Raw genomic sequence first — 26,106 nt, 5'->3', positions numbered from 1 at the left:
TATTTTCCATCCTGCCTTTTGGTGAGTGCAGGAAGCGGAGGAGGGGTTAAGCTTATACCGTGGAGTGCCTGCATAATGAAGAGGAGCCAGGAACATGTGCTGGCTGCATATCTCTATAATCAGGACAGATCATGATCCAAGCTGCACAGATGGAAGATCTAGTCTGAAACACCCACTGCGCCATTTTCTGCTGGCCGGAACTACAAAGCATGCAGGTATTGGTACATATTTTGAGGCTGTCCCCATTGTGGGTGGAGCCCAGATCCAGTTTGGAGGCTTAGCTGGACTTCAGAAGCCTGAACACAAGACAGCTTTTGAAATAAACAAAACCAGCAGCTTAAGCCACTGGTAGCTTTACATTAAAACTGCTGGCAACCTCACAAAGCAGAAAGGGCACAAATGACCAGGAAAGCATCCCCCTGGCAGACACAGCTGGTGCAGGAAGTGGTTGGAGGGGAATTAATTCAGGGCTGCTCTTAAGCAAAAAAGTTAAAGGCGCTCGTTAGGTCTCCTCCATTTTGGGGAGACTCAGTTACCTGGGCCTCCAATTTGAGGGTGTGAACAACAGCAGCTGTGAAGGGGATTTCAAAAGCAGTTACTAGCCTGATTATACTTCCCCCACTTCCCTTCTGGCACCAGGACTGGAAGGGAGGAACTCGGCAGGATTCCATGCCCCTTCCTCCCTTAGCAGTTAGGGCACCAAATGCCTGGTTCATCTTCAGATTGCTTGTGTAGTTCTGCCACATCAGAGAACAAAGCCCTATCTTCCTTTCTACCCATCCCCTCTTCCCGAAATGACCAGCAACTGCACAAATAAAACATAAGAATGGTCGCACTGGGTCACACCAATAATCCATTATCCCGTCTTCTGACAGGGACTAGTGTCAGATGCTTTAGCAGTTTGAGGTTTAGGGACACCCAGATCATGGGATTGTGTCCCTGACCATCTTGGCTAGTAGCCACCGATGGACCTCTCCTCCAGGAACATATCTAATTCTTTCTTGAACTCAGTTATGCTTTTGGACTTCATAACACCATCAGCAACAAGCCCCACAGGTTGACTGTGTGTTGCAGAAAGGTACTTCCTTATATTTGTCTCAAACCTGTGGCCTATTAATTTCATTGAGTGATTGCTAGTTCTTGTATTACGTGAAGGGGTAAACACCACCACTTTCCTCATACCATTCACAGTTTAATAGGCCTCCATCATAGCCTCACTTAGTAACCTTTCCTAAACAGGACAGTCCCAATCTTTTTAATCTCTCCTCATATGGAAGCTGTTCCACACCATCATTTTTGTTGCCCTTCTCCATATTTTTTCTAATTTTAGTATATCTATCTCTTTTGAGATGGGGCAACCAGAACTGCATACAGTGCTCCAGGTGTGGTCATACCATAGATTTAGATTGTGGCATTATATTTTCTGTCTTATCTGTTTCCTAATATTTTAGCTTTTTCGACTGCCACTGCATATTGAGCATGACGACTCTCCATGATGACTCCAGGATCTCCGAGTGGTAACAGCTATTTTAGATCTTATCAGTCCGTATTGATAGTTGGGATTATGTTTTCCAACGTGCATTACTTTGCATTTACCAACATTGAATTTCATCTGCTATTATGTTGCCCAATCACCCAGTTTAGTGAGATAGTTTTGTGACTCGACAGTTGGCTTTGGACTGAACGCTCTCGAGTAATTTTGCCACCTCACTCTTTTCCAGATCTTTTATGAATATGGTGAATAGCATAGGCTCCCCTACAAAGCAGGGTCCCTCCAAGGATATTTATTCCTATACTTTGTTTTCTACCTTTTAACCAGTTACTGATCCATGAGAGGACCTTCCCTCTTATCTCATGACTGTTTAAGAGCCTTTAATGAGGGACCTTGTCAAAGGTTTTCTGAAAGTTCAAGTACACTATATCCACTGGAACACCTTTGTCCACATGCTTATTGACTCCCCCAAAGAATTGTAATAGATTAGTGAGGCATTATTTCTCTTTACAAGAGCTGTGAGACTCTTCCCCAACGTACCACGTTCATCTACTGTATATGTCTGGTAATTGTGTTCTTTACTATCATTTCAACCAATTTGCCTGGTACTGAAGTTAGGCTTACCAGCCTATGATTGCCAGGATCTCTTCTGTAGCCTTATTATTTAAAAGGCTGTCTGCCAACAGGTTCCCTTTTATATTTCAGCCAGATTAACAACTACCACAGAAATAGCTTGTCATGATTCCTTTTCCCTCTTCTACTAGAATGAGAAGTACAGAGACAAAAAACAAAACAAAACCACAAGACTTAAAACTCAGAAAAGTTGGAGCTGTTTGATTTGAATTGGTCTGGCTCTCCCTTGTACGCTACTGGAAGTGCCCATATAGTCCTTCAGGCTCTATAAATGTTTCGTTCTGACAATCAGGAGATATTATTTGGCCTGGGGGAGTATCAATGGAATATATACAATAGACCTCTTGATTCCCAGTCTGAATCCAGCCCAGGTCCCTGATGACAGAATTATTTAGTGTCCAATGTGAAATTACTTTTGTGGTGTCTGATCAGTAGGAACTGTTTGTTCCTTACGGTGAGACTGCACAGAAATGATTGAACCGGGATTGAACCCCCGAGAGAGGAAGCGTGCCCTGCTGCTAAATATGCCAAACTTTAGGCCAACATTTTCAAAAGTGACTTGATTTGTGTGTGCCAGACTTGACATGCTTTTGGAGCCTGATTGTCAGGCTCTTTTAAGGGTTCTCAGGTTGAGCACCCAAAAAATCAACGGTCACTTTTAAAAATGGTAGTCAATCCCCAGGGCTTTAATAAGCACTAAAGTTAACAAAAAGCCCTCTGGCACAAAAATCAATATCTTGAAAGTTGCCATGGTGTATGAGAAACGCATGGAAGGATTAATCTGGGAAAGCAGTTTTCATAGATGCTAAAACCTGAGTCAGGCCCCTGTGAAATAATCAGCTAATGAGACTCTGTTCTGATGATGTAGTGCTTTGAGCACGGTGTTTCATCAGATGTGCTGTCACTTTACAAACTTGGAAAATCTGGGGTGGAGTTCTATGGAAGGTGGTGGTCATTTCTCTCCACCTTTTCAAGTCCATGTAAGCTCTTCTGAAGTTCAGTTACTTTTATTGAACTCTTCCTGCAAACACCACTTTTTGTGGTCACATCACCCCAGAAGTTTGATCTCACAAGGACATTTCTGGGGTCTAGAATATAGTCTTTGAAATTTGCAGATAGGCAGGCAGTCCCAGCAAGATGATGAGGGGTTGTAAAATCCCTAGCAATGAAATTGGAGACACATTGGTGACTGTATCACCAGGTTTGTCCTTAAAGTGGTGTTGCCCTGGGGTGGTGTAGAAAGCCTTTATGTGATGTCGGTAACAGGGGTTCAGGTTGGGGCTGCTTTCTTTTTGACTTGGTGATTTTTGGTTGTCAGTCAGTCAAGAAAAAAGCACATACTCTGGCTGCCTAGCAGTAAGCATATGTTGTTCTTAGCTGTGCTTGGCAGGAAACAGCAATATATTCTGACAAGGATTTCTAAGCTGCATGACTAAAAGGGTGTGTGGAATTTGCCTAGATATACCTAGTACTTCTCATTCCAGACAGTCTTGCATGGCGTTTTACATGGAGAGCAACCTTAGACTCATACTGAGAAACACCAGCCTAATACAGCTAATACTGGCTGATGGGGAGTGGTGCGGAGAGGAAGAGAATAACTGTTAGAAATGAGAAGGTGAACAAATTTTCATGCCAGAAAGTTAGATCATTTACCCTTTCCCTTGCAGCTGGCCCAACTCCCTGTGAAGAAATCATCAGGATGCAGGGCAGGGTGTTGTTATTCTATCGCTTGCTATTAACAGGTGGATACAGATTTCCTATTTAGGATCTGCTGAGTTAGACTGTTCCAAGAGCCATATGGCTGCAGCATTCTACTTTTCATCAGATGTTCATTGAAAAAATAAACCCAGGAGGAAGGTGGTGGTGTAGAGTGCACCCTGTTTTTCACCTGAAGGAAAAATGGCAAATAGTGCATGTTGTAGACAAGCCACGTAAGAGCAACATTACCAACCACCCAAGGGGAAGTTTGAAAAGGAGAAAATAAAAACATGAGGGGTAGTGGGGACAGCAAGAAGGTGATATAGTATGCCAAAACCTTTGGAGTTTAGCTAGACTCCAATCTAAGTTTTCCTTCATGCTGCTAAAGCAGGGACAGTTGTTCGTCTGTGACCCTGACTCAGATGTTTACATCCAATCAGCAGGACCAAAACACCAAGTGTTGCTGGGACCCTGGGACTCCTTGCTACCAAAGCTCTTCCAGGAGAGCCAGCCCGTCACATCACATGAGGCTAGATCATTCTTATGCCATCTACTTCTCCCCTCCCCTCCCAGCATGTACCCTGGAACATCCTGCACCCAAACATGGTGACAGCATGCCTAGAGTTACTTTGCTCAGCTGCTAAATATCTCAGCTGCAACATAGGGCCAAGACCGCGCCTGTGAGACTCACATGACAAGCAGAATCTCAGCCCCCAGAGAACTGACACAATGGAGTCTTTCCTTTTACATCATGAACTGCTGCTCCCACAGACTAGGGAGAAGGCCAGGTAATCCTCTAGTCAAAGTTTTGGACTGTCTCACTGGCAGGAAGTAGCAGAACAGAAAGATGTAGGTGCTAAGTAGAAATATCCTAAGTAGAAATAAATGTATTTAAGGGGTTAATGAATAATATGGCACCCTCCCCAACCCTGTTTTCCAGGAGAAACAGCCAATCAAAGATGACGACAAAAGGCCAGATTCTACCCTCTGCTTCATTGGTACAACCTCCTTTGACTATCTATAATGGGGGCAGCTTGGATGGGATCTAGAGCAGAATTTGAACCCGAGGGTTGAGAAGGAAAATTAGCAGCTGAATTCTCCCTCCTCCCCCCAGTGCTTGGGATGATTGGAGGAAAGAGATGAGCAGGGGAAAAAGCACTGAAAGGGAGAGATATAGATAACACCTGGTGGAGCTGGCAGATGAAGGTAGAATGAAACAGCAGGACACTCAGTGAGACTACAGAGCTAGCCTTCCTAGAAATGCTTCCATTTTATAGGATGAAGGTGACATAACTTTATTTTAAAAATTAAAAAAAAGAGTGACTCATCTACCAAGGTCATGATACCCCAAGCTAGCTAACAATGTGGGAGAGCCAGCCCCTCACAGTGCGGCAGCCAGCCCCTTCCCACAAAGCATGGCAGGGGTCAGCAAGCAGCCTATGCTCTCGCAATTTGGCATCTCCAGAGCACTCACCCAGGGCCAAGCCCCTAAGGAAGTGGCCGTTACAGATGAGAGGAGCCACAGGAACACCTAGTTCCCTCCTCCCAGTCTCTGAAGATGTACATGACGTAGCGCTGTCTCACAGCAGCCACCACTTCTCTTCCTTCTGCTTTCTTGGGTTTTCACTATAGCATACATAAGCCATCCCTCCTTCCTCCAGAGATGTGACTCATCCTCTGTACTTGGAACCTCTTGCCTCTACTCTCCTTCCTTCCCCTCCCAAGCCTGCTACAAAATTACTAAAAGCTCACAGCCTCCGAGGAGAACTCGTCTCCAGGAGCCACCCTCTGACCTTCCTTTACCCTGCAAGCTCTCCAGGAGCTTCGTTTCACAAACTGCATCATTACGTCTCTTGAGGGGATTGAAGGAGGAGAAGACGTATGCGCCTTGCCGGCCAGGATCACAAGATTCCCAACAGGGGCCCAATCCGACAAACCCTTCCTCCTGCAAAATAGTCCTACTACCCTCGCCGGAACTACTCGTACAGCACACAATGAAGTATTTGCAGGATAGGGCTGTCAGCCTTACTCAGCTGGATTAAGTGAGCCACGGATGACCGAGCTCCCATTAATCTCGTTTGGGGACTAAACAAGGCATCCTTTGTCAAGCCGTCTGCCTCAACTCCCATCCGGCTGCCTCTCTACAGTTTGGGGAGGGAATGTTGAAGCAGCAGCAGCTGGAACACGCTGTCACTCTAGTACTTACAGCCTATGCAACTTGGGACACATGAATACCATTAACAGTCTCTAGGCCTGGAGAGATGAAAGAGGGTCTCCCAACCCATTTTTTTATCCAGGAGCATTGGTAGGTAGTTTGGTCACACTTTGAAGTAAATGTTAATATAGATACAGGGGTGTGCACAAGGGGGAGGAGGACAAGTGGGGGACACCCCCCGCCCCCGCTGTCCCCCCCCCCGCATAGTCAGCAGGGGCAGAGAGCTTGCCCCAATAGAGAAAATGAGAGAGCTCCTCCAGCCCCTGGAGCCCCAGTGAGGGCACGGTGTCCCTCCAAAAGCAGTGGAATTTACGTTCCTGCACAGGCCCCTGTATAGATATTTTAATGAATGGTTAATCGATTGTTAGAGTCTGACAGGTCAACAGGTTGTTTATCTTCTACCCATCTATGAACAAATACTACGTCTGCAGTGTAGAATGACGCAGTGGTGCTTCTGGTTCTGCAGCTACCAATAAGGGGGGGGGGGTGAATCTGGGAGCAAGCCAATTGCTCCTTCGAGATACAGAGGTGATTCTCAAAAGGCAGAGAAGGCAATCAGGCACACAGCTCCCACTGAAAGATAGCGGTTTGCCCTGGGGAGGGAATCACCTCACCGTTTGGAGATATTTGTGAAAGGGGGCAAACCTGTAAAAATCTCCCCACTGGGGTATATTTGTAAGTAGGTGCTCCTGCAAAACTTTCCCTACTAGAGTGAGAGAGAATGAGAGTGTGAGAGAGAGCGCACGAGCGTGCGCGCACCCTACCATCCTCCTCCGAAGAATAAAAATGGAGTGGGAGTTTGAAAGGAGGAGTCAACCCCTCTCCCCCTTTATAAACAGCCCCACATAAGGGAGAAGCAGGCCTGGCAAGCATGTTACGATGCATGAAGCAGACTGTGCACCCAGCTATAATGCAGAGAAAGCATGCTCATGAATATTGCCTTGCTACTCCACAACAGCGGCATCAAGCTGCCACCCAGGAAGTGCCTTGCCTTATTAAGCTGCTGAAAGACCACCTCGCCATCTTTTGGAGGAGCTGAACAGGTTAAATACTATTTTCTGGATGGTCATGTCCACACTCAGAGAAGCTCAAAATGAAGAAGGCTGCAGAGAGCAGCTGTGATTAGATTGAAGCATAACCAAAGAGTGAACAAATAGAAGCTTATGATGTCCTTGGAAGCCCATTCAAAACAAGCAGATAAGTGGAACTGGTTGGAGACAGTGGGAAGCTAAAGCACATCAAAAGGCTATTTCCTGTGGAAAACCCAGCCCCAAGTGCCCTTCAACAAGGAATGAAAACATGAATGGGGACAGCAGCTGCCCACTGGCACATGAATCTGCAGCAACAGGTGCATCCAACGGTCAAGGTCCAGGGACTGCATCATGTGAGACTCTCCCCCTCCCTCCACTATGCTTCACTACAGGCTCCTCCCCTCCCCAGGGCAGCACCCCAGAGAGCTCTTTCCCTGACTGACATTTAACAGGCACTCGGTTGTGAGGCCCAAGCTTAACTGAAAGGGAGGGGGGGGGAAGGAAGAGAAGAATCTTCTCCTAGCATTAAAATAACATCCAGCTGCTCCACTCCCTCTGCCAAGATGGAATGAAGAAAGCTGGAGAACATAAACACTGGGAACAAGCATGCACGCCAGCCTTCTCATGAGGAGAGTAGCTTCATTTTTGGGAAGGAAGATGGAACCTTCCAGCATACCACATCCAGCAAGCAAAGACGTCTAGCACTATAGCCCGTATCCCGTACGGCTTTCCATGCAGCTTCCTTGCTTGTTCCAGCTCTTGCCCCACTTCGGCAAAACCGATTGAGTTGGTTGTCACTTTACCTCCTTCACACAGCTTTCCCTGCAAAACGGCCTCTGCAGAACCGATCTACCTCCTCCCAATCCCTGCAGCCTAACTAGGTATACCAACAAAATCAGGGCTTCATCCCCAGATACGTCCATTGCTTCCTGCTCTCCTATAGCTATGCCAACATTTATTAAAAATATCTTAGCAGATTTTGGAAATAAACCCACACACTAGACACTAAAATATTCTGCAAGGGAAAGAACAGAGCAGGCCAGTCTAAGGCATATTAGAGAAGCTCCTGGCTGAAGTGGGAATGTTGTGGGGGTGGGGTGGGGGAGAAAAACAGGGTATTATAAGACGTCATTCCAGAGCAGCTGAGGGAAATGCTCCACTACTATTACTGAATGGGAATTACAGTCATCACAGGGAAGAGGCGGATCTGTTTAATATTTATTGAGTTATATTCAGAAAGCGATCACATCCTCTCTTGAGTGTTAGGAAGGCCAGTGCTAAGGTGCTCCTACTTTAAAATCTGATAGGTCCATATTGGATTGCTGATTCTGTCACTCTAAAACATTACTAGCATTGGCTATTGGACCCAATCCTGAGTGCATGCATCCTTGAAGAAAGGCTAAAACAGTGAGACAGAAAACCCTGTAGGAAACCATTTAGCTGCCTGACTGCTGGATTCTCCCAGATGTTGGAGGAAGAGGAACAGCTCCTCCCCATTTCCTTGTGCTCTGGCTACATCACCTCAGGCAGAGGTGCAGGGGAGAGATTCACTTTTCGCCTTCTGAAGGAAGTTGATCTTTAGGCCAATCCCTGGGTTAACTAGAGCACTGAACTCTGTCTCACCATGTTGGATTTTACACTGAAAAAGGGGATGCTCTGAATAAAGGCCCGTGGTGCCGATGTGCAGACCGCTACAGATGGCCCTAGTGAGAGACTAAGACCCTTTGTGGAGTCAGGAATTAAAGCCTCCCACCCTTATGTACAGCAATAGGCAACTGACTAGGTGTGTCATTTTGGTGAGGGAGCGGAAGTTGAACAGGAACACCTTCCTATGAAGGAAATAGTATCCTTCTCCCAGTGGTAGCCAATATCAGACTACGTGAACCACTGGGTCCAGCCTGGCAGGGCAAGTTCTGCCTTTCTAATATTCTCCCAACATACAACAGAAAGGAAAAGAATCCAGGTACATGCAATCTATTGTTACATGCATTTATAACAAATCTATTTCTGCAGTATCTGGGCACGCATGGCCAGATTTCAAAGAGAGTGCCGCACCCAATGTGAATGTCATGTCAGATGCAGAGCTCTATTAAAACATCTGGCTCACAGAAGGCACCTGTATAGTGTATATCCAGGTGCATGGATCCATTTATAAACTTAGTACAAGTCTGGGCAGCTGTTTTCACAATCCAGGGATCTCCCACTGTCCAATTGGGCAGTGCACTCCAGTTATCCAGATAGCTGTAGGGACACTGTATGGCCTATTGTTTTGACAGGGAAGAGTGGTGTGCTGGTGTTATGGGAATTCCATCAACACAAGAGACTGTCTTTAGATCACTGGTCACTCTGGTGGAGTCCATTGCCAGATGTAAGGAGGGGAGGGGATCCAAGGTTCTGGATCTTGCATTTCTTTTTATCCTACCTTTATACACAAGTGCTACGAGCGCCAGCAGTCTCCACTGAATCAATACAGATCAGCAGCCTGCCATAACACTGGCGTTGTCACATGAAGTCTGCTGGTGGGCTGGTGAGAGGAGTGGGTGGGTGGCGGTTATAGAAGAAACTCTCTCTCTAAAAAGGGACAGCTTTCTTATTGCCACGCCTCGTCTCAGTCTCAAAACAGGAAGGGACTATCTCCACACCTCAATGCCAGAGCTCTAGGAATATCCCATGCTGGGTGATAGCAACACCATCCTTCCCTTTCTCCGGCATTTGGAAGGGGGGTGCCTAGGATGACCAGATGTCCTGATTTTATAAGGACAATTCTGATATTCTGGGCTTTATCTTACATAGGTGCCTATTAGCAAGTGTGAAAAAATCGGGACAGGAGGTGGGAGGCTATCCGGTCTCCCTATGGGTGCGTCTTAAGAGATCTCCACCCAGAGAACTGTGTGTGCAGATATTGAAGATGCCTTGTCTGAGTGGACAGTGGTTATTTGAGGGTGGTGGGGAAGGAGTTATGGGCTGATTCTCCTCTCACACCAGTGGGGGGAGGGGGTGAGAATGAAAATCAGGTAAACGGCCATTAAAGCCAATAGAGTAAAACTGGAGTAGATCTGAGGAGAATTAGACCCACACACTGTTTTGGCTTGAGCAGGAATGAAGGATAAATTTTTCCAAATGTCCTCCTCCCCCAGGTCCCCATCAGTGACGGCATCTCTTTCCTGTGTGTCTGCTCCTGAGAATGCAGGAATGCTTAGTCCACACCCTGTACCCTGCAGCCTTCACCTCCCCCTCCCACTGCATCCTCAGCATTCCCCCTACAGAGAGACAGCTGGTTTCAGATACACAGCGCAGAGGCCAAACCCTATAGGAGAAGGGGACTTTGGAAAGCAGACATCCCACTCACGCCAATGCTCTCTAAGTCTTGGGCTGCTGCTCAAGTGCAGACAAGCACAGCCAAATAAGGGTTTCCCCTTTCCAACAAGTCAGCATGCTGACCAATTACTGAAATCACATTAAACCTAACACACACACACATACGCGCGCGCGCCTGGAAAACATGAGTCATGCTGGATCTCCACAATTTATTTTCCATGGCCAACTGTTCCTTAGTTGCTCCATATCCCTGCAGCAGAGAACCAACAATCCCGAAACACAGCTACAAGAAGCAATCCCTCCTCTCACCTCGGCCAGACCCATCTCACAACTCCCTGCTGAAGTTAAAGGTTTTTAAAGGATACCAGTGAAAATGGGACAGGGGAAATTAATTCTCTTTATTGCTCACCCAGAAAAGCTAGATTTCCCCCCCCCCCCAGGTGCTTTTCATTTTAACCTCTTTGACTCAAAGATCTGAGATGCATACAACACAGATTATATTTAAACAAACAGGATTTGCTCATGCATTAAATCTCATACTAGTAAGATATGGCAAGCTATGCTTTATCCCATAGATTGCCACACATTTCATATGGACATGCAATGTTTTTAGGATACTTGCATATGAACAATGCTTTCGGTTTGCATTTCTGAGTGTCATGCTTCACTGGAACAGGGCAAGCTGGGCAGGTACCAGTCCCATTCCCTCCACCTCTCTCCCAGCACTACTTACCAATATAGAATGTACTGGGGGCCTGCTTGTCACCTAGATGCAAGTACAGGATATTGGTGGTCTGCGAATCATGACGGAGCCAGAGTGCCACACCCAGAATGATTCCTCCGGCCAGCTGGGTAGAAACCAGAGAGAAAAGGGTACATAATTAACAACACTACTCATTCCATCAAACGTGTCCAATATACAGTCTATTTCCATACAATACAATTCCTTCCAGGGGCCTTAGCCAACATGCAGGGCACTGGCAAAGCATATAGAGAGACATCTCGCTCTACTAAGCCTGTCCAATATATGGCTCATCTACACAGAGGCACAGGATGCATAACAAACAGCTCACTGGGGGGCCCTTTTAGCCAATATATTGGACCGTAGACAGGGCCATTAAGCATAGAGTGTATTTCCAATTATGAATTCTCCCACCGATTTTATAGCCCCCTAGAGCCCCCGAGAGTTACCCATGAGGGGTTGCAGAATAAGACCCTTTGCCTCCAATAGGCTTCATTACTAGGCTACCCGAGCTGAGTTTGAAGAGCTGAGTGTCAGATTTCAAGGTTGAATGACAGGTCTGGTCCAGGCACAGGAGTGGCTCTGGAATGCCTATCCCAGTCCCTCTCTCAACTAGCAGCTGCTCAAAAATATGCATTTCTTTTTATGTTTGTCTAAATACTTTAAAAGAACAAAACAAAACGTATGGCCTAAGACCTGCTCTCTGTTCTGCCGGAGGCTGGAAGGAAAAGGAGGAGTGAGAGAATCTCCCACCCTCGTAGCATATGGGCAGCATTTCAAATGTAATGATTCCCTGAGAGGAGGCGAAAGAATGACTAACATGCCTAATGGCTCTCCAAAGCCACAAAGGCCAGCATCTGTCATAATGGCTGGGTGTGGCATCATGCCCCTTAGGGATCGTCTATGTCTGGTTCCTGTTAGGAACAGCAGCAAAGTGCACTGCACAGCATGTTTTCCCAGCAGCCTTGAGCCTCCCTGCTCTTGGTAGGGCGAAGTGGGTTGCAGCCCACGAAAGCTTATGCCCACAGAAATTTTAGTCTTTAAGGTGCTACAGGACTCTCGTTGTTTTTGCTGTATACAGACTAACACGGCTACCCCTTTGGAACTTTTATCCTGAAGATTTCCACAGTGCTTTACAATCTGTCTACAAGGATCAATTTCCTACTAGAGAAAGGTAGATGCTTCTAGGGTAAAATAGCAGCCATTCCCCATTAGCGATGCTACAGACTTACAGAAGTATTTTTAGGAGGTATTATTAGTATTAAAGACAGCCACATCTGCAACAGAAGCTTTAAGGATAGTTTTTAGACACAGGTACAATTTAAGTTTAGTCTCATTGGAAGTGGAGGTAGTAAGTCTGAAGACGTGGTATTCCTCATCTAGGATATAGGGACAGAACAGCTTCTTCTGGCTTGTTTTAGATAATTCTGGAATGTGTAGCTACAGGTAACAATTATTTTTAAACACTGTGCTTATAGTGAAGTTATCCTATACTGGGATGTGCTATGCTTTCACGCTTCACCTTTGACTGTGTACCTGTTGTGATGGGAAGGGATGAGAAAACAGTTTCCAAGGTTTGTCAATTTCTCCTTCAGATCCACATTATTTTCCTACAACCAGTGCATGGTTGCATTTATCAAGTTTCATGCATCTAGAATCTGACCAGACCCAGTGTAGCAAGTTTTCTAGTACTCCCAAAAACCACTAGCCACAGGAATAAGATTTGACAACAGCCAGTTTTATAGAAGCATGCTTAACGGGTACAAATTGATGAAAGGTAGCAAGAAAAACTCAGCAACATCTTGCACATTTGTAGCACTTGTTATCAGAAGATCTGTAAAGACTTGGAAAAAGTGTATTACCTTTACAATTCCCCTGTAAGAACCCCTCTAGGCATTTAGGATAGGATTTTGAAAAATGCCTAAGTAATTTAGGCACGTCTGAAAAATTTTTCTCCAGGCTTTCCCTGTGCATTGATCTGACCGTAGCCAGACTAAGGAGCAGAGATTGTCTTCTTCAAGAAATCTTTGGGAGTTCTCATCTCCAGCAGAGATAGCTAGAATCCTCTGTTTGCCCAGCTCTCCACTCCCTTGTCTTATGGCACTTTTTTGTTATGAACCATAGCCATTTCACTTGCAACTAGTTTTCTGAAGTAAACAAAAAACCAAAAACCCACACATAAAAGGTGAACAACTCAATTTCTCTCCAGAGATGGCAGTTGCCTCGATATATACATGAAGATCATCTTGTTCAGCAGGCAACCTGAGAACCCGTAACCCACTGATAGACATTATTCATACAGGAAGTATATTTAGAGTTGCACCTGTATCAGACACACAATTTTTTTTTATAGTTTGCATCTGTAGCACACATGATGCTTGGCTGATAATAAAACTTAGGCCACCTCCCTGCTGATTCAGAAACTGTGTGGATTGAATTTGTAGTGGCATCAAAACAACACAGCATCAATGTTTGAGAATTTCAGAGGGTGGAACAATCAACTATAGTTGCTGTCTAGCATTTGTTGGTCAGGTTCAAGTCCTATATAAAAGGCAACTATTTTTTTTTTTTTTTAAATAAAGAAAGAGGTATACTATAACAACTTTCATACAGGCCCTCCTAGTTTTAAATAATATAGGTTAAAATATTCAGGAGTACTTGGAGCTCAAGTCCCATTTTCAAGAGTGACTTAAATTTTCCAAAGCTTCCAAATGTTTAAGAAAGGAACTGATCAAAAGCGTGACTTCTAAAACAGATGAAAGAAAAAACCAAAATTGTCATCTTAAAAATGCAGGAATTTTTTTTTCTTTTGCAAAGTCTTTCGCCCCCTCCTTTACAACTAGCTCTGATAAGTGACAGTAAAAAGAATTAAAATCAGTGGTAACTGATGGGACAGGAAAAGACACGGGATGACAATCCAATACTGACCTTCATCAAAAAGAATCTTATGGTGAAGATGAAGACGTGTGGCATGGAAGGGCTGTGCACACATCTCCTGGTTAATTTATTATATCTGTTTATTCAGGAGATCACAATAAGAAGTTTGGACAAACAAAATCAACTCAAGTTCTCTCTCTGACTGACATTTCCTGTACTTAACCTGAGGGTTTGAACTCAATTGGGGTTGTTGGGTGCTCAGCACTTCTGAAAATAAGGTCATGTGTTTTAGTTTCCTAAATCTATATTTAGGAAATTAATCTGAGGAATCTTATTTTTTTAAGACATTGTGTAACTACAATACTTCTATGGACACCACCAAAAGTGCATACTATTAAGAGGAACAGCATGACTAGCTGATTAGGCAGAAAGGGCTGCCCTACCTAAAAAGGCCTACAATACAACAGCAGCATAGATGGACTACCGCACGTGCACCACACAAGCGTGTACACACGTGTTCCAGCTATGAAATCTTTACTAGCACTCAACAGGAAGCATCCCTTTCCTGTGCATGCAATAATGCACTCAGTCCTGTTACACATTTACCAATGGTTTGTTTGGTCTCTGGAGGTGAGCTATGTAGTTCTCCAGACTGAAGTTGAACTCAAGAGTATATTGCTAGGCTAGACTCACTATATTACACCTTTAAAGCCAATATAAACTCATGCCTCCATAAAATAGAGGCACGTGACTGGATTAGAATTGAGGCACAATTTGTAGTCACTTTGCACTAACAAGGAAGATGGTTCTGATGCCACTATAGTATCCACAGTTTTCTTAACAAAATATCCAGCCCTTCTTGGATATGAGTATTACTAGAGGATAACAGGAATTTAAAAAAACCAAAACACAGCTCCCTTGAAAAGGTGGTGGCTAAGACCAAAATATAATTGAAGTGTTCATACCCCAAAACTGGGGGATTACCTGACTGACTCTTTTAACCTCTTTTTGAGAGGAACTTATTCAAGTTAAAGCAGGATTTCTCTCTGATCCATTGGACACACAAATACTCACTCTACTTTAACAAAGGAATCAGAATCTCATTTAAATAAGATGTTACTTCAGAAACTAAGAAAGTCTACTATATTAAAAGGCAGATTTCCAAGGCACTTCTTGAACTCACTGGTGGGGCCTACTCAAACTCCATTTTATTTTAAAGCTCCTAGCCTTTGTACCAACTCCTTTAAAAGGACACATGTAAAAAAAGAGTGATTTTTTTTTTTTAAAATAAGACAATGATGATTAAAAAGAGGGCTGATTTTTTTTTTTTTTTTTTTAAACAGGGTCTCTAAATTGGTCATAAGCACACGAGAGATTCAATACAGGTTGTATGACAGTCCCATAAAGAGATTCTTCAGTAGTAGTCCAAAAGACATTAGTTATACAATTGTAGGAAGCGTCTAATGCTTAGGACCACTGCATAAGCCAATGTCAGTCGGGATTTTCCAAGTTATTCAGCATTGACCTAATCTGGTTCCTACTGAAATCAATAGCAGCTTTACCATTCACTTCAATGAGAAAATTAGGCCAACAAAGTCTTTTGGAAAGCTCAGCCGTAACCGTTCTTATGGCACTAGCCATTTATTCTTAGACTCAAACATATAGCAGGGTATGTAACACAAAAGGTACTGTAGAGAAGGCTCAACTTGTCCATTTACTGGTACAAGCATTCCCAGTAGTATCAACTGTCCTTGCTGCTTCTGTAGTACTCCTCTCTGCCTGTTCCCAGTCACTACTTCTCCTGAGCTCCTTTAACAACTGCAGAGTTTACGATTTTAGGTGGAACATTTTGACCAATTTTAGTGGAACATCTGCTTCTTATAAAGAAGGCAAGAGTTAAAAAACCCCACCCAAAGAAGAACAAAAAAATAGTTTTAGTTACAAGAAAGCAGACCAAGTTTTCAATGAGATAGAACATGCAATAGAGTGCACAAAGCCGCACGTGTGCACAAGGCAAACATAATTCTAAATGCAAAATGCATGACTGCATGCGCAAATGGCTAGTGAGAAGCCTACATTCATGCATGCAGTCACCCAATCTGTGCACACAATTTAAAGAACTATACAAGCAAGTGTAGGCATGGCAGTAGGTCCTCTGAAAATTTAGCCCAGTGTCTAGAGATTTTGCCCAATTCCTCTTCCAATTCAGCAGAGCCTTAAGTGGTCACTATGAACAGGGAAAAAAAACAAACAGTGTCTAAGCCCTCACACAATTTGCTTCAAGCTGGCCAAGACTCTCCCATTACTTGCTATAGAAAAAGTGAGGATTTAAAAAAAAAAAAAAAAATCAGTCAGGGTTCCAATTCAGCTCCAAGTCCTTTTTTTTTTTTTTTTTTAAACTGGAAACCAGAATCCAGTCTGGAGTGTCTCAGTTGTCTAGGATGATAATAAAATCCACATTTATTTATTCACTTGGAATGAAGAGATGGGCCCATAATTAATCAATGCCACTTCTAAAAGCAGGAGTCTGTGAACAGCCCTTAGGAGGAGAACCACCCAAAGAGGATTTCTGTGCTCACTGTGACTAGATTGTTGAATTTCTGTGCCTCTCTTGGTTGGCTCAGTCTCTGCCGCCACCCATCACGTGATAGTTATGAACCAGCAAGAGAGATCACACTTGGAAGGAATCCAATAGCAAGTTGTCTCAGAACTTTAAATGTTTACTTGTCCCAATTCTTCAAAGAGTTATTTTATGAGAGAGAATATTCTAACTTTAAAACATTTTTCCCATTATAAAGACAGAACGACGCATCATTGTTTCCAAAAGAGACATCCTTCAACCACCAAAAATATATTAAACATAGTTGAGGAATCTGACCACTTGTGGTTCCAAAGGGAGAGAAGCAGGAGGGAGAAAACTCATTAGATTACCATAGCAACCCTGGCTTCCACTGGAAGAATTCTTAAAACCTAAAAGAGAACAGCCCAGCGACAGCTCATAAAACCTGAAAGGAGAGCTAGACACTTCCACACAGACAGCAATTTCTCTTATTTGCTTTTTCCTTCAGAGTTAATGGAATTTTGGCAGGGGAAAAACAAAAAACAAAAAAAACAAAACCCAAAACACACAAAAACAAAAAAAACACTACACTGCTCCTGCTTTCTCACTTTCCCTGACAGCCATCCCTTGGTCTCTATTCCTCTGCGCTCTGATTTAACACAAGTAGCTCAGAGAGACAATCTGCCACCTTGGTAACACCTTCTCTCTCTCTCACTCACTCACTCACTCACTCACACACACACACACACACAGTGTAACCTGGCTGCAAGTGGTAACTGTCACTCTCTCCGATGACGTAGAAGGAGCAGCAGATTAACCTTTAAGGGTTTGGTACGGATTTTAGTAACATCTTGCAAGCTTTTCTCACAAATTTTCCACCATCTTGGAAGATATCACACGTAGGGAACACATGCCCTCTGATCATCAATCCCAATTTGGATCTAGGGATGAAAGTTAAACCTTCCCAAAACCTATGGGGTTCAAGAAGGTTTGGGTGCTACATTTCTGGAGGCTCAGTCCTCCTCTTCTGCAGAGCACCTGCTTCTCTTTACCTCTCCACTAGAACAGAGAGGGTCTACAAATATGAACTTCAGTCAACAGTGCCTACGATGACAGACTCCAACGTGAACCAGCTGCTATTATTTATATTACAATAATGCCTAGAGGCTCCAATCAAAGATCAGGGACTCATTGTGCTAGTCACTGTATAGGAGACATAGTAAAAATAGAGACACATTGTCAATTTTTTGGGAGGGGAGGGAGGGGGGGCAATTTAAACTGTGTCTAGCTCTCCCTAATTCACAGTTAAAATGGACAAACTAATGCAGACAAGAAAGTGCTTTCAAAACACCCCTCCTCAGACCTAATCCCAAAAGGTATTTTGTTGTCTGTAAAGCAGTAAACACCACACATCCTTCCCTGCGGAACCAAGGGAATGGCTTTTAGATTGGAGATGCAGAATGCAATTTGGCTAATCAGGTTTGGAGAGGAAGCTCCCCGCCCTCCCTTCCCCCCATACTTTGACTCGCTGCCAGTACCTGCATCTGGACCTTAAAAGGCCTTGTATCATGACTGTTTGAGATGGTGGGGCAGGGGGAAGGCATCTGATGTTCTAATACCATCCCAGGGGACAAGGGGAGGAGGTGGGGAGGCACTGGTGGAATTCCTTTACCTTGGTTAGCAGGGAAACAGCCTTTATTTCACTTCCTGTGCGGCAAGCAATGCATCACTGGTGCTAATCTAGTTCATAATGTAACTCCGAGCTATCCAAGGTGGAGGCCAGATTCTTCCATGTCCTCCATCCTATGTACATTGGATTTGCAACAAGTCACATGATCAGGAGAGTCTGCAACAAATACTGAAGTGCTCCAACGAGCCACCGTGTACATCCACAGCACATATTAGCTAAAAAGTTTCTGAATTCTGGTCCATGGACTCCTAGGACCTGTCAGACCACTGGGCGATTTGCACAGCGCTGGCTGGCCCTCATTTCCAGTTTCTGTACTGCATTAGAATACTTTCCCAGTGGTACTTAAAATGCAGGCACTTGCTGTAGTTGAGACAGCTGTTCTGTGAACCACACAAAACACTGCACTAAACACAACTCAATTCAGCTTAATAGCGGAGCTATTTTACGTTAGTAAATTTCATAGTTTACAGAGTTTAATATCTCTGTAATAAGACCTATTCTAATTGGACCTAAAAATATGCTTAATAATTAATTGGAATGCAACATATTACAGCACTTATGAAAGTGAAATTGAATCCTTATTTCAGATACTTAAAATGGAGACTAAGGCTGCAGTAAGCTGTTTGAGGGGGCAAGGACTGTACAAACAGTTCATTTCTCTTGTATCCCACACCAAAAGTTTTAGGGGTGGCCAATTTTGCTGATGTACCTGGATTGTGATAGCACCTGGAAATGAGTGGAACTACAGAACAAGTGTTTGAGATGAGTTAGCTATAGGGCACTAGACCATACCTGAAAGTTGCTACTCTGCCAGGACTGTTTATTTATATTAAGCTTTCTTGGTTGTTACATAGAAGTTATATGAATGTGACTCACCCGAGGACACAAACTTCACCACTCTCTGTGCATCTGTTTCCCCTCCCACCTTCTGTCTTTTCTGTTTGGATTATAACCTCTCGGCAGGGACGGTCTCTAACTATGTGTATGTACAGCACCTAGCATAATGGGGCCCTGATCCCAGCTGAAGCCTCTAGACACTACTGTAATACAGAAAAATGTTAGTGGAAATTATAAATTGTACAAAGCTGGTGCTCTGTTTCCTCCTAGACCTAACTGCCTAGATATTCAGTAGAACATAACTTGTAAAAGTTATTTGTAATAGCACCATGTGGCGACTCCAGTCACATGCACAAATGTTTGCAAACTGGTCATGGGCATGATTGAATTGAATGACTATTCAGAATTCGAACAAGAGTTCAGACAATGTTTTGTTGTTGTATTCAGATTATTTTTCTATTTTTTTAAAGTACAATTAATTTTATTGTTACTTAAATAATCTTGAGCTTTCCCCAATATAAGCCAAACAGTTTTCAAATTGTCCTTCCCTACACTCATCCTTTTACAAATTCAGAGGGAAATCCAGCCTATTTTACAACATTCCATTCTACACCACCACGCGCCCGCCACCCCCCAACTGTTTTCACATTATTAGTGCAGGACTAGTCAGGACAAAGAAGTGGTTGACTCTAGAAAATGAACTTCTTTGAGCCAGGCTCCCTCCCCCGATCTAACGCTGCTTCCTTTGTGCTTCAGGTGTCATGGGCAGACAGAAAGGGAGGAATGATCTGGGGCATCTGCTCTCCCTTCTTATAGTTTTCTCTTCTTTGAGAAGCACCTCCAGTTGAGGTTCAGGAGACAGCCCTGATCTACACTACAGAGCTAGGTTGATGCAAGGCAGCTTACATCGACCTAACTCTAAGCGTCTGCACTAAAATGGTCATTCCTGCCAATGTAACTCGTCCGCTATGCTGAGTTAACTCCACCTCCACGAGAGGCGTAGTGCTTAGGACGACACTGCGTCAGATTAGACACTGCGTTGCTTACATCGACTGCTGCAGGCTTTCAGAAGACGTCCCACAATGCCCCAGGCAGACAGTTAAATTGACACAAGTGCTCCTGGTGAGGACGCGCATCGTTGACAAAAAGCATCACGTGGATATGCAAAACAGATCTAATTACTGCAATGGCTGTACATGGACATAACTTAGGTTGACAATTTTGTAGTATAGACACCCAGAAAATCTGGGTGGACAGGAACCCCAAGCTGTTTCTTTGTCAAGATATACACTTTTTAAACCTACACCCTCTTTTCTGCCAAAGAGTGGCCACTTAACCAGGCGATGGTCCATTTGACTTTGGCGACACCTGGCTGAGATGTCAGCTTGCCTTTAGCCTCTGGGGAACTGGTTTGCGGCTGCTCCCCAGACTTGGAACAGGTGTTATACCATACAGAGGAATCTTATAACTTTACATACAAACGTTGTCACACATTTTACCAGCACAATAATGATCAGCAAAAAGACTGTTACTAACCTTCAGCAACTGTTGTTTTTTCAGATGGGTTGCTCATGTCCACTCCATGCTAAGCGTGTGTGCATGCCACATGCACTGGTGCCAGAGATCTTTTCCTCAGTGATATCCTTACGGCTAGCTCTAGCACCTTTTGCAGTGGTGCGTGTATGCACTGGTAAAAGGGTGTCCCCCCCCCCAGTTCCTTCTTACCAGAACTCTGACAGAGGGAAAGGAGAGTGGGTCATGGAATGGACATGAGAAAAATCTCTAAGAACAAGTTATGGAATGTTAGTAACAGTCTTCTCTTCTTCGAGTAATTGCTCATGTCCACTCCATGCTAAGTGACTCAGAAACAGTACCTCTGGAGGTGGGCCCAGGAGTTCACAGACATGCCGATTGCAATACCGCTCTGTCAAAGCCTGCATCATCCCGGGCCTGTTGCGTGATGGTGTAGTGTGACTTGAAGGTGTGACCAAAGACCAAATTGCAGCCCTGAAAATGTCCTGTATTGGGAGCTGGCTTGGAAAGCCACCACCAAAGTCTGCACTTGTCAAATGGGCTGTCAGAGTGGCAGGAGATGCGACCTTTGCCTGTTCATAGTAAGTACAGATGCAGGAGGTGATCCAGGAGGAAATCCTCTGTGGTAAGACTGGCGGACCTTTCACTTGCTCAGCCACTGCTATCAAGAGCTGCGTGGATTTCCAGAAGGGCTTAGTTCTCTTGATGTAGGAGGCCAGCGCTAGCTTGACGTCCAAGATGTGCAGATGTCTCTTCTCATTAGAGCTGTGTGGCTTCAGAAAGAGAATTGGCAGGAAGACGTTTTGGTTGACATGAAACCGACACCACCTTTGGTAGAAATGCAGGGTGAAGGCACAGCTGAACCTTACCCTTGTAAAATGCAGTATAGGGAGGTTCCAATGTTGGGATCCTGATTTCGGAGACACGTCTTGCTGACGTAATGGAAAGTAGATTTTCTGATAGCAATTACAATTAGAGAAGGAAACAGGTTGCCTTGGTCTCAAAGGGAGACCCAGTGAGTCTGGACAGAACTAAGTTGGAGGAATCCAGTCTCTGACCTGCAGAAAGAGCTTATCCAAGTCTTTCAGGAATCTGGCTGTCATCACATGCTTCCTCTGTAGCCTCCTCAAAAGGGAATCACCGAAGCCATCCCTGCTTGGTCTGGTTCCTCGTCCAAGGCCGGGGACAAGTGTGACACTGTTGCCAAGCGTCTCTTGGATGTTTCTGAGACCGATCGCTGTTGCTGTGACTCTGGGACAGTAGGGACTCTCCATTTGGTTCTAGAATGGCCACGGTCTGGGCCATTTCGTCAGTGGTGGGGGGGGAACCCCCTGCCGGGGGGGGGGGGGGAGTAGGGCAAGGTGACCTCCTCTCCCTCTGAATCTGAGGGTTCCTCCTCTGGAGACCACAGTGGTGCTAACCTTGTTTCCAGCTCCTTAGTGTCTCGCTGGGTGTGGTACTCCGGTGCCAGCGTTCGGCCATTCGGCAACGAGCATCCCTAGGTTGTCGATGAAGCTCTGGTGACCGGTAGTAACGCTCTGGAGACTGACGCTGTGGCTACAGGGATCGGTGCTGGGACCCTGGTGCCCTACACATTGAGACTACAAGGCTCAGTACTGAGGATCTGGGGTGTGGTACCGGGAGTCAGTCTGTCACCATCAGTGCTCTGAGGACCGGCGCCCGCTGTCAGGGTGTCAGCGATCTGCATCAAGGTTTCGGGGACCTCTGTGGAGCCCCCATCATGGGCCTGCCTCTGGACCCACTCTTGGCCAACTGCCCTGGCATGGGGTCTCAGCATGAGAATAGGTGGTACCGAGAGCAAGAACAGGTCCTTGATCACTTGAAAGGCCTCGGGTGCAGACAGTACCGTAATGGGCCAGGTACTCCTACTCCTGCCCGGGCTCAGAGGCAGATCCCGGGGTGGACTTCATAAAGGCTGGGGAGCGACCTCTCCTGGCATGCAGCTTCTTCACCACCGTGGATGGAGATTGGTAATGAACTTGGTGCCAGGGGCAGGGAGACGCTTCAGGTGAATGCTGATGTACTGGGCACTGAATCAGAGCAACCTGGCTCAGAGGCCAGTCTGAGGGCCAACTCTATCGTGAGCTCTCTTAGCCTGATGTCTCATCCTTTTTTGTGTGCGGGGTCTAAAAGTCCTGCAGATCCTGCACTTGTCCTGAACATGGGTCTCATCCAGACATTTCAAGCAGCTGTGGTGAGGGTTCATGAGCATGTGCTTTTTACAAAAAGTACATGGTTTGAAGCCTGGAGATTGGGGCATGCCCTGTCCTTGGGGCTAAGTCCCCACAAACTAAATACAATTAACCTAAGTTACTGAATTCTAAACTATTGAAGTTTAACCAACCGCTCTTTGCACTGAACTACAGATGAAAACCACTGGTAAAGGCTTGCCAAGGCAAGGACGTTCCAGCACCATCACTGGTGGTAAGAAGGAATTGGAGAGGCGTGGAAGGGCACATACGTGTTCCATTGGGGGTGGGGGGGAAAGAACCTCTAGCACTGGTGTATGTGATTCATACACACACCGAGCATGGAATGGACATGAGCAAGCACTTGAAGAACTATGAATTTTCAAAAGGTTGCCTCAAGGCATACTTTATACAAAATTTATCAATCCTGTGAGGGGGTGAACACAGGGGTATGGACAGTCACAACAACATTCGCACATTTGTTTAACGAGGATGCAATTCCTGTGGAGCACAGCGGAGAGGGAAGAAGGGAAGGAAAATGCAAAATGAATTCTCAAGAAGTTCCTGCCTGCCTGACACGACTGAAGAAGATTGGCCCTTGGACACGTTACAGTCTATAGGAGGGTTGGTGAGAGAATGGTTATTAACTACAAAGCAGGGTGGATAAGCATCAAGCAGGGTGCAGGTTGCAAGAATGAAACATCATAATGAAAACTGCTTATTGGGAGGAAAAACCACGTGGATATGTCTAAAGAACAATGTGGATCAATTGGTTAGTAACTTAAATAATTCACTTTACAGTGCATCATCTTCATACTTATAATAAAAGGCATAGAGAGAATCTTGATTTAACAAGTAAATTCCCAAGCTGTTTGCTATGTTGGATGTTGCTAGAAAAAAATAAATGTTTAGCTTAGCTAATCCTTATGGCTTGTTTAATTAGGTAACTAGGTTTAGAATCTATCACCCAAGTATACGATACAGAAAGCTGCAGTAAGAGAAATCTAGAGTTGCCAGTTGCCACTGGGTGTCATTTTCTTATTTTATATTACATAATACATGCCCCTTATTTTGGAACATCATGGCCAGACCATAATGGTGATGCCATTAGTCTATTCCCTATTTTATTTCAGCATAACTCAGCTTTCCCAAGGGAACCCCATCCTATAGTTGTTTTCTCGAAAAACAGAAGTGTCAGTGAGTTCTATGGGGCTTACTCCAAAATTAAGTGCACTCTAAGTGCAGTCAGTCAGTCTCAGCTTTTTCGGTAATTTGAAATTGGATCTGCATCCTTGCTGGAAAAATATGTAAAATGATTAACTGAATAATAGAGTGAAGAGAACAACGACTATTCAAAATCATTTTTGAATTTTGCTTCAGGATCCCATTTAAGCATAAGAGACTGACTGTGACTGTCTATCTGCAACAACTTCAGAGTCATCCGTTGGTACTTTTAGCAGCAGTGCTGCAACTAAACGTATTTTAGACAAAGTATCAGTAGCAAGCACAAAGGTTTCAATCATCCAGTAAGACCACCACCATGGATGGGTTTGTAGTAAGGACCAGAAAATACCAGTCTTCCTGCATAGCACAGGTTATAGCTTCTATCCAGTGATCCCTGCATTGCGCCCAACAGCTGATGGTTGAACTGCAGTACATCTTTTACAAAGATACCTGGTGTCATTGAATCAAGACATAGTAGTCTCCATCACTCAGTTGTTTGGTAAACAATGGTTAGTTACCTTCATGGTTAAGAAGTTTTCATCTCACTTCCAATTTGACTACTTCTAGCTTCAGCTTCCAGATGTTGGATCTTTTAATGCCGTGGTCTTCTTGATTAAAGAGCCCTCTAGCATCAGATCTCTTGCTCCTATGTAGATGCTGCTAGACTGATAATCATCTCTCACCCATCTCATCAATAATCTCTGCCCACTGACCTCCTTAAATCCCTCATTTTAAGGCCTTACAACAGCTCTTTTCTGAAGTCTCTCCAATTTTTCAACATACTCTGGCTTCAGAACTACAAGAGACTGAAGCCAACTGATCAAGATGGATTTCCACTTCACATTTGAGGGATACACACAGGTATATTTGGGGAGGAGGGGCATGAAGGGGAGATGAGGAAGGAGGAAGATACAATGGCCTGAGCTTGGGTCTTTGACCTGTTCCCCAAATTAAGAGTAACCATTGATTTTGGGTGCTCAACTAATGAAGTCTATGGGAGTAGTTGGGTTGACAAAGTCTGAAAGTTAGGCCCAGGGCGATGTCCAGGATAAGCACCTCAAAATCAGAGGCCCCTTTTGAAATCTTGTCCTAGATTTAGGTAAGAACTTCTTGTGTCTCCCTCCAACAAGAGCGGCCTAGCTCCCTCAGAAAGCTCTGGGGGTGCTTATTCCCAGCCTCCTTCAGCAGACTTCGTCTCTGTGGCTCTCTGCTCACTTACCATACCCCATAGGTCCTGTGTATGTTACAGTTACACAACTATTGCCAATATGGTTTTCCATGCTGGCCAGGGATTGCCACTCCCAAACAGAGTCAAACTATGCTATAGATTATCATCCTATATTGTATGCCGTTTAGGATTTTCATAGTTTCCCCCACCATTTCTCTAGCATCAGTGGAGCTGCCATGGTGCTCGCACTGATAGGATAGTGTTGAAGTTACAGGCTTTTCTTTTGGAACATTATGAACTAGGCTCAAGGTAGGTTTACAACCATGTTAGAAAACAGTGCCTCTGGAAACCAAAGTCACCATCCACACTGGTTAGGCAAGTCATGCTAGAAACCTGCAAGAAGCGGTCCTGTTTAAAAAACACCTTTGTGGCTAGCAGGTGTGATAAGCTATTACAATATCCCAGAGCTTGCCAGCAGGCAATATCTCATGCACTCCAAGGTGCAGAGTCCTGAAGGTCAGGAACTTAGAGTTCAGTGACATTGCTGCCCTTGCCAGGGAGAGTTTGTCAGGGTTGCCGGGCCCTGGGATGACAACTACAAAACCACGTGGGCATGAACATAACAGGAGAGAAGCAGACTCACAATGTTCTGGAACAGAAGCACTTGATGCTTACCTAAAGAGAGAGAGTCTTTTGGAAGTTAGCTACTGCCAGTGCTCAGCATATTCAGCTTTCAAAAAACCACCGCCACACAATAAGGATGGAATGCAGCCCCTTCAATGCTTCAGCCCGTGGCCTGGTCTACAACTTAAATTTAGGTTGATGTATCTACGTCACTCAAGGGTCACTCTACTTCAGTGTAGATTCAGCTGGATGGA

The 26,106-nt window shown here is 44.7% G+C and overlaps 1 protein-coding gene across 1 annotated transcript in view; it reads right to left on the bottom strand.

The window, feature by feature from the left end:
* The window catches only part of CD81 (CD81 molecule), a 73,684-nt gene that overhangs the window by 24,428 nt on the left and 23,150 nt on the right, over positions 1–26,106 (bottom strand). Inside the window, exon 2 of the mRNA XM_067540604.1 lies at positions 11,121–11,235. Coding sequence (XP_067396705.1) covers positions 11,121–11,235 — 115 coding nt within the window. The remainder of the gene's footprint in view (positions 1–11,120; positions 11,236–26,106) is intronic.

This window comes from Emydura macquarii, unplaced genomic scaffold (assembly GCF_026122565.2).
Source record: "Emydura macquarii macquarii isolate MOO-44397 ecotype Brisbane River unplaced genomic scaffold, CSIRO-AGI_Emac_v2 contig_587, whole genome shotgun sequence".
Lineage (NCBI taxonomy): Eukaryota > Metazoa > Chordata > Testudines > Chelidae > Emydura > Emydura macquarii.
Note: the sequence above shows the minus strand (reverse complement) of the source record. Positions and strands in the feature narration are given on the sequence as shown.